The sequence below is a fragment of the Aedes albopictus genome, chromosome 1 (assembly GCF_035046485.1).
Source record: "Aedes albopictus strain Foshan chromosome 1, AalbF5, whole genome shotgun sequence".
NCBI lineage: Eukaryota > Metazoa > Arthropoda > Insecta > Diptera > Culicidae > Aedes > Aedes albopictus.
Genome location: NC_085136.1, coordinates 313,057,385 through 313,067,286, shown reverse-complemented (window position 1 = coordinate 313,067,286; position 9,902 = coordinate 313,057,385). Strand labels below are relative to the sequence as shown.

General features: G+C 38.3%; 1 protein-coding gene across 1 annotated transcript; it reads right to left on the bottom strand.

Annotated features, from left to right (window-relative positions):
• Nucleotides 1-751: 751 nt before the first annotated feature.
• On the bottom strand, nt 752-8,847 carry LOC109402468 (phenoloxidase-activating factor 3). Its single transcript, XM_029867404.2, has 4 exons — nt 8,552-8,847; nt 8,142-8,482; nt 1,927-2,020; nt 752-1,814 (listed from the first exon to the last, which is right to left on the bottom strand). Exons 1-4 carry the CDS (start codon nt 8,607-8,609, stop codon nt 817-819), a joined length of 1,491 nt encoding a protein of 496 aa, XP_029723264.2. The 5' UTR covers nt 8,610-8,847; the 3' UTR covers nt 752-816.
• Between the last annotated feature and the right edge of the window lie 1,055 nt (nt 8,848-9,902).

The window sequence follows — 9,902 nt, the reverse complement described above, 5'->3', positions numbered from 1 at the left end:
CCCGATCGGACATTTTTCGGTTCACTGTTCCTCAGTGGAACCCTGCTACTGAGATCACCAAGAGAATCATCCTGTCCGATTTCGCAAAGCTCTTCGACCCGCCAGGCGTGGTTGGACCTAGTCCAGTGCCAGCCAAGGTTTTCCTCCAGGACTTTGGAGAACAAAGCATTGCTGGAACAAAACTGTGCCTGACGAGCTTCAAAACTGGTGGAGGGAATTTCGAGAAAGTTTGGAGGACTTAACCCAGCTTCGCGTTCCTCGTTGGGTTGCGTTTGGAAGCGCAACAATATCTGCAGAACTCCATATGTTCTGTGATGCGTCCATGAAAGTGTATGGTGCCTGCATCTATCTGCTGTGCACTTCGTTCGACGGCTTGCCTAGGCACCTTGGAAGTCATTTGTATATTGCGCTAAAGCAATATCCAAAAAATATGCCTTTTTTCTATTGGTAAAAAGACACTACATCGACTCCAACCATCAGAGCTTTCACATACTGAACGATCACAAACATGAGACAACGGACAACACACGTAATACCAGGAAATACCTAGTGATCTGGTGAAGAATTTTTTGTTTGATGGAAAGTTTTCACTGGCTGGAGCGGGAATCGATTCCACACTCCGAGGCTTACGACACTCCGAGACGACTGACGTCGTTAACCACACGGCCACGAAGCCCACCTCCATGTGCAATATTGCATTGAATAATACGATTTTGGTAGATAAAACCGTAATGTGATACACAGAAGTAAATCGATTTTTGATTTCGATGGTCGTTCTATCTATTGCGTTTATTCTCCATTTCATTGCCACACAATCTAAATATCCATATTATGCAAAATCCACTTGATGTGGTATCCCACCAAAACGGACACTTCCACGGCTTCATCATCCACAGTACGCTTCCCAGTTCCCCCAGAAATCAACCCAAACTGCACCATTCGATACTGCTCTCCGTAGCGTACCGCCTGTTGCAAGGGTCCACCGCCGTCACCTCTACCATGTGTTTTCCCATTGGATCCACGAGCGCAAATCATTTGCTCTTGCTTACAGTAGTATGGGCGTTCCCTCAAAGTATGCATAGTGGTAAACCTCAGGACATCCGGATCCCGTCCGTCCTCCGTAAGACCCCAAGCGGGCGCAATCAGTTCAGCGGGTTTCATCATCAGCCATTCTTGCGTGACCGGAAGGCAAATTGGATAGACTCGATCCATGATGATCTCAGCGGGCTTGTCCAACTTCACCAAGGCGATATCATACAGCCCTGGCGTTCTCTTAAACTTTGCATGACTGGTCCAGTTTGCAATCGCATACTCAACGTACTTGACACAATCGTTTTCTACGCAATCTTCTTCTGTACTGAGGTTGTGCTCTCCCAGTCGGACCGAAATCGGTTTAATTGGTAGTGTGAAACAATGCGCAGCCGTCAGAATGTATCGAGCGTGGATCAACGTACCAGTGCAGACCGCTGTTTTGATAGAGTCCCGAAGACCCATCAAATTGGCCATCCAAGGAAACTCCCCGAGGCCAGCTTCGTCCCCGCCTAGCACTAGATCGGGCGTCCGAATCAGGCCACAATTTTCCGGATGTAATTTCTTGGCTTTGGCGTGTCTGATAAAATCGTGAGGCGCACCCGGATGCGCACAGCACATGGAAGTGCTATCGGAGGCATCCGAAGGACATTTATAAGCGTCTGGAAGAGTTTCGTACTTAAGGTTTGGAATTCTGTCTAACACGAGAGCGCCGAATCTGTCGCAGAGGCTCATTGGCACACAGTGTCCGGTAAAACCATCCGTTCGATTGCAGCTTGGAAGTGCTGTAAGTAAGAGAACTGAGATCAGTGACTGCGACTGATGATAATGTGTCGATTCAGTGGGTCGGTTTTCTACGCAATTTATATTCCAGTACATTGATATCTACCTACTCACCGTTTTCAACCTTCAAACTTCGCTTTTCCCTTTCCCTAGGTGTTTGGTCCTTCTGCGGCTCGTTTACATAGGCATCAGGACAGCAGTAGAAGTCCTGCACAAACAATATTATTGTTATATTGATTAAATTAAACAAAAATAAGTAGTTCAGTACATTTAGTAACAGTTCTACTAACGACTGTGAACTGATGCCAACTGACTGAAAACTATTCCATTTCATATTTCATATTTTTTGCTGACGACCTTTCGACCTTTTAAAGAGCTTTACACTAAAATACCAAAATTTACTATCTAGACGCAGTGGCGTAGCAAGGGGGGGTGCGGAGGTGCGGTCCGCACCGGGCCCCCGAGTTCAAGGGGCCTCCAAATCAGTGAAGGTTTCTTACACTAGTTTGAATAAAGTTTTTTAAATAGCGAAAATTTGCTACAATTATAAGTTCAATACTTGCAGATCTGCTGAAGGGTTTGTAGGGGCCCCTTCGTGAGATTTTGAAATGGGCACACAGATGACTTATTTGAAGTCCTTTTTTTCGATGATTGCTCTTTGTACCTACAGGGGTCCCAAAATACAAGAAAAAATGTGCAAGAAATCAAAATATAATTTTACGAAATTCAGTACCGATATGGAAGTAAAATTCATGAGCATAATGAAAATGTCCCTGATACTTATCCCAACCACAGGACCAAACATAGCTGTTTACTTAGCTTAGGATAGCAGTTGAAATTCAGAGGTCTCATTTATTAAAGTTAAGATCTGAACACATGTCACGTCGAAACTGTAATAACAAAAGTTTGTGGATAAGTTTTACTGTCGTATAAAAAATGCAATCAACTTATTCCAACTATTTCATCAAGTATTTCTTTCTACATATTCCTTGAAGAGTATCTGCGGGAATTCCTTTAGTTAGAGTCCTTGTCTCTGGGAATATCTTTTAAGATTTATCAGGAGTTACATCAGGAGTTCTACAAACAATCCTCTAAGATTAACTTCAGAAATTTTTTTCAGGGACTACTTCAGAAATTCCTCTAAGCATTGATTAAGGAAAGCTTACAATGATGCATTCCTTCAGGAACTTCTCCAAGCATTTCTACAGGAACCTCTCAAGAAATCCTTCAGGAATTCCTTCAAGGATTTTTCCAGGAATTTCTTCAGACATTTGTTCAGGAATACCTCTTCGAATTCCTTCATAAAATCCTATAAGGATTATGTCATGAAGTCAAGGAATCCCTCAGATGAGCTTTAAGAAGTAATCTTGTAGGAGTTCCTCATGGAAAATATTTTTCATGAATTTCGGAGATCACGCTTGGAGCCATACCTGAATGGATCCTTGGACGATTTTCTAAAGAAATTGTGGAGGTATTCCCGAAGGAATTCTTGTAGAAATGTTTGCAAGATTTTTTGGAGGAATTTCTAATAGAAATTTTGTATTGATGAATTCCAAGACGTATTCGGAAAGAATCATTGGATTGATTTTGCAGGTATCTTTGATGACATTCTTGAAGGATTACTACAGTACAAGGAGTAGCTTGAGGATTTAGGTAAAGAATTCCTGAAGAAATTTTGAAGGCAAAGAGATTTTTGGAAGAACTAATGATGACATGACTATTCTCAAAGAAATCAATGGCGAGAACCTCAATGAATTCCTCTCAAATTCTTTGGAGTAAATCGAAAAATAAAAGAGATCCTGTATATTTGGAGAATTTATGCAGGAGGCCTTGGGGGAAATTCTGTATAAATCCTTTGGGGATGAATGTGTTCATACTTGTAGGATTATCTGAAGGAAAACTTTAAAAAATCCTTCAACGAATCTTTGTATTGTAGCTTGAAAAAAAATCCTTGGAGAAAAAGATTAAATCTTCACTGAACTTCAATAAAAGATTATTGAACGAATTGTGAAAAAGGACTTGAAAAATTCGCATAAGGAATCTTTGGTCGATTTTCTACCGCAATTATTGGAGGAATTCTAACGAAATCCCTGCAGGTAGAACTAAAGAAATGCTTGAACAAATTCTTAAGAAATCCTTTGAAGGACTTCAAGAAAAACCATTTGAGGCATTGCAAAAAGAAATTCTTGGAGAAATTTCTTAAAAAAAGAATTCCTAAAGGATTCTTCTCCAAAATTGCTGAAGTGAAGAATCATTTGTGGAAATCTTAAAAAAACATTTTATAGAATTCATGGGAATACATATAATTGAAGAAATTGCTTCAGAAACGCATGTAGGAGTTTGTAGCAACTTTCGAAGGAAAACTTAGAGAAATTTGTAAAGAAGTCCTTGAAGTAATTCCTAGATAAATCGTAAAATATATTCAAGAAAAAGTTCTTGCATTTCCTCACTTGGAACAAATGCATCATGAAATCGTAAGAATCATTTTTAAAAGTTTCGTGAAGGGAATCTGGACGAAAGTGGTGTTCCTGATGGAAACCTTTTAAGAATACCTGAAGGATTCATTGAAAGAATCACAGTAGAATTTTCTGGAGGAATTTCTGTGAGAATTCTGGAAGGAAATTTATTTTTTTTATTGGAATTTCTGATGCATTTCTTCGGAAATTTCTTTTGGATTTTTTTTTCACCAATTACTTTGAAAATCCGTGCAGCAATTCGTTAAGGAATATCTTAATCTCTTCAGCAAATGCTCTAAAAATTTTCTTCGGAAATTCCTTTGGGAATTCTGATTTCATTCTGCATTATTTCTAGAAAATTTCTGTGACTATTATTTTAAATTGAGTGTGCTATCCCTTTGGTAAATATTCTCAAGCGTTTTTTTTAGGATCTCGATTAGAAGTATCATTGAAAATTTCTGCGGCAAATCTATTGAGAAATTGTTAGCCAATGCCTTTGAAAACTTCTTTAATGAACTCTCGGCAATTCTTCAGCAATGACTTTACGAACTTCAAATTCTTATCTCTACGGAAATTTCTTTAAAAATTTTGTCTTTTTTGCTGTTTTTTTACTATTCATTTGAAAAATCATCTGATAATTACTTTGGGAATAACTTTAACACTCTTTTGGAAACTTCTTCGCCAATTCATATGGAAATTGATTGGTTATTTCATTTGGCATTTTTTTCGGCAATTCCTTTGGAATTTGTTTTGGTAGCTCTTTTGATAATTTTTCGGCAATAATATTCGAAATTGATTTTATTTATTATTTTTGAAGTTTCGATATTCTTTGGGCAATTGCTTTGGAAATTTATCAGGAAACTCCTACGGGATTTCAGCAATTTCATTGAAAGTTTCACCGGCAGTCCCTTTGCTAATATGCCTGAAAATTGCGTTTGTTTTTATTTCAATAGTTCCTTTAGAAATTCATTCGACAGGTACTTTGAAAATTCCTTAGTCAATTCGTTTGACTGACTCCGGTAATTCCTCAGAAAATTCCTTTGGTAATTCCTCTGCATTTTTTTTTTCATAATTCTTTACGGAATAACGTCTGTTCTGCAGCAAGTTTTTGTCTGGTTTTGCAGTTCTATGAGATACACTCTTGCGAATTGAAAAAAAAAATCCAAGAATTTAAAGGAATTACCTAAGGAATTAAAAAAAAATAACCAGAGAAGTTTACAAACAATTTCCTAAGAAAATCACAAAGCAATTTCTAAAAATGTTTTTTTTTAATTTTATTTCTTGAAAAAAAATCCCATTTTTTTTTTTAATTTCTAATGAGGAGTTTTTGAATCCTTGAATAAATTATTGGAGGAATTTCTTAAAAATCTTCGAGAAAATCTTGCTGAAGTAATTATATAAATACATGAAAAAATCCTTGCATGAAAGATGAAAGATTTGTTGTAAAAAAAAATAATTTGTGAAATACTTGGGGACATCAGTTTAACCCTTCAGGACGCGCGTCGTTGTAAAAAGTACAACAATGCCAAAAAAAACCTCACTCGTCGTATACAGCGCAAGCACAGTGTATTTTTAGGCTCGAACAGGCGCGCGTCCTGGAAGTTTAAGTAAGAATGAATGAAATCAATTGAGGAAATTCTAAGAGAATACTTTAATAAATTCTGAACGAATCTTTGGAGAAATCGTAAGAGCATTTATTGGATGAACTACTAAAGACATCTTTAGAAAAATTCCCGAAGAAAGTTTGGGAGGGATTTCTAAAGGCCTCTTTGAAGGAATTTCTTTAAAATTTTGAATAAAGCCCTTGGAAGAATTCCTAAAGCGAGTCCTAGAAAAGTCCCAAGAGTAATCCTCGGTAGAATTCTTGGAGAAATTGTTAAATAAATTAAACAAGGAAAGCTTTATCCGATTGATGAAACCCTTACAGTAGTTTCTAACAAGATCGTTGAAGGAATTCTGAAAGAATGTTTTGATAATTTTCGAAAGTTTTGTTTTGGAGAAATATTTAAGAAATCCTTGGATAAATTCCCGTAGGAATTCTAAAAGCGATTCCTGAAGAATTCCCTATGGATATCCTCTATGAAATCCTCATCTTGCAATAATCACTTAAAAGATGCTTCTAGGCATTCTTAAAGAATTCCTGAAGAAAGTAGCAAAACAGTCTTAGGAGGAATCCTTGGAGTAACATGAGAATTTTGTTTTTATTTGATAGGATAGGGCATCTGTTCCTTTACTATAGCCTTTACCTTTACTTAAGCATATACGCTCCAATTTTCATCCGTTTTAAATCAAAGGAATGAAGCGCTTTTTGGCTTGTTTCTTTTTTTGTATTTTTGTTAGAAGTGAGCACGAATGATAACAAAAATTACGTAATCATCGGTTCCGTAATCGCTTTGTTTTCGAATGGAATTTATTTGCGATTGTAGGATTATTAAGGGCATGTTGACCCTACCAGGAATTCTCAGAGATTTAATCATTAATAACCACTAATAACCTGGTAAAAGAAGGTCTCGAAAGAATTTTGAAAAATCACATTAGATTTTTTTAAATAATGTCCAGAGAAATGTTAGCAAAAATTCCTGTAGGAATCCTTGGAAAATGTCCTTGAGTTGGGGGCTATCCATTAATTACGTAAGGGTTTATGGGGGGAGGGGGGGTTTGAGAAATCTTACGTGCCATACAAAAATATTTTGGTTCTCATACAAAAAATCTTACAAAGGGGAGTGGGGGTGTCAAAAAATCGTTAAAAATCCCTTACGTAATAAATGGACAGCCCCTTGATGAATATTAAAGAGTTCGTTGGAGGAATTCCAGAAGGATTTCTCGAAAGAATTTCTGCAAAACTTCTACGAAGTTCCTCTGAGAATATTCTTAGAGGAACTTCTGTAGGAATCCCTGGAGATTTAAAAAAAATATCCAACGGATTCTTTGGGACTTGAAGAACCCTTGCAGATTTTAATCGAAACAAGCGTTCCTTAAGGAATCATTGGAGGAATATCTGAAGAAATCCTTGGAATCCTTGTGAGCATGACGTGATTTTATTGCGTTTCAATTACTTTGTGCTCCCGGTTAAATTAACTAAACAGTTTTAATTTCCGTGGGTAGAATGAAAATTCAATCGATAAAATGACAGTTCACCCCGAACAAAAAAAATAATCCCCATACAAACTTTAAATGGATTTTAAAAATAGTTCCCGGGCACCAAAAATGATGAAATTTTGGATTTCGACTATTTTTTGGACGGAGATTCCGGTTATGAAATAATCGGGATACCCCTACAGAAACCGATTCCGATTTTATTGTTTCGGAAGAATATGTGGTTCCAACAAAATCTTTGGAGAATTTTTTGTAGTATTTTTTTCTGGAATCTTCTAAATGAATCCTCAGAGATATTATTGATAGAAACCCTGGTGAACTTCCTGAATGTTTTGAGAAATACTCGATGAAGCCTTTGCAAGAATCTTTTGAAGTACTTTGAAGTATTTTTGAAAACATCCTCGGAGACAACACTGTAAGAACTCCTGAAGGAGTGCTTATAGAAATACTGAATGACATCCTTGCATTAACGACTTGAAAGATTCTTGTAGACAAATTGTTCTTCAAGAAAGATGTTTTTTAAAGAAAACGGTAAAGCAATCTTTGAAGGATTTTCTTAAAGATTACTTGGTACAATTTCCAAATAATTTGTTAAAAAAAATCGACATAATTCTTAGAAAAAAATCTTACGTTCATTGATGGATTTCATTGGTTTTTTCATCGTTTTGTACAAAATACAACAGTTCGATCAGTAATTTTTAAGGGGATCCATGAATTTTGTTCCGCACCGGGCCCCCAAATTCCTAGCTACGCCACTGTCTAGACGCAGTAACCCACCTTTCCATCGGCATCGCTATGGTAACAAACATCTTCATCCGAAGCATAGGAGGCGTTGCGTTGCATACTTCCCCTCAAGAAACGCCCAGCAAGAGTACAGTGTTCGGGATCCACGCATCGTCCTTTCCGCGATTTTGCTGTGAAACATCGCTTCCCAACACTGGTGCTTTCCTGGCCGCAGCAAACCCGCAGCTCTTCGCCCGACTGTTGGTGGCACCATCGATACTCTTCCCACGCTCTTTTTCGGTAAACAGGTTCCGGCTGTATGACATCCCGAATATCCGGACAGTATCGCACCGGTACGCAAACTTCGTCTCTAAAACAAGAGTTTATAGCAGAACCTGAAAAGGAGTTTGAAGCTATCATTATCACAGACACGCGAAGGAAATCAGAAGAATTTTTCATCTCACATTGCAGAACTAGAACCATTAGTAGCAGAAAAATCACTCTGTTCACTTGATCCATCATTCCGTCTTCACGAAACAGTCTAAACGGCTGGTACTTCAACACTGCTTTTGCTTGGAGACTGCACCCGTTTATTTATGAAGTTGTACGCCGTTGGGAAGACAAGCCCTCATCTAATCAGTTCTGTTCAAGCATTCGTTGAGTTGCTCACGTCTTTGTGAATACGGGAGGGGGACTTCGGGATTCCCCGCGTTTATTTCTCTCCCTATGCGTTATAATAATAGCATACATAGCGGAATTTACTGAGATTATGCTCTGCTCACATATTGGGCATATTGCCGATTATTCTCAAAAGTGACGTATGTCACCGTACATGGCCACAATTCAAACGTAGCCCAACGCGAAGCCGGCCAAATCTTCCATGGATCAAGGATGTGACAGTCAAGAATAAACTCGCGTTTGTCCGGACAGAGAGATCCAGCCGAAGGTCCAATCATATTGATACGCGGGAGAAGTTCGTTCAAGAACTATGCCAAAACAATCAAGTTGCGCTGGAATACTGTCCGACTGAGCTGATGACCGCAGATATTTTGACTAAACCGTTGGGACAGACGAAGCACGACCGCTTCTGGGGTCTTCTTGGATTAGAGACACATCGATTGCGGAGGCTGCACATCGAGGAAGAGTGTGGTGAGCGATGATTACGCTCCGCTACATCCACGCACCCCTTGAACATCACAGCATAAACGGCAACGGATGGTTTATGATGATGTTTATTGTTTATTGTATGATTGTAGTAACGTTCAGGAGCTTGAATTGTGTTTGAATGTAGCTTCAATGTGAAAACTTGGGATTAGCTAACCATTCTCAATGTACACAATTCGAAAGTTCAGTATTTTAAAGTCAATAACGGCGCCGGCCACGTCCTTGCGGTCATCGGGAAAGTGTCGGTAGCGGTTGGTTCAACTGGCTAAGAATAGCACTACGGACCGCCTGTTCCAGTAAGGTATGCGCACAGCAAAATCTGGCCAATGAAAATCAAGCAGTAATAATTCATTCCAACTTGTTCCCAAACCAAAAGCAATTCACCGTAAAAAAGCATTAATTTACTTTAAATCAACATCAAGGCATTGCTGATTTGACTTGTTATATCCGTCATCTCGAGTTTTGAGCTTGAGTCCTTCCGTAAAGTTTTGCACAGTACCTTCGAGCGCATGCCAAGAAATTTTTACCACCTTTATGTCAAAATCAATCTTATTTTTCGATGAAAGCTGTCGTTCTTGACATTTTTTGAAGGTTCCAATTCACGGTTACTCAATATTTTTCAATTGGGTTGAGTTTTGAAGTGTATGAGAT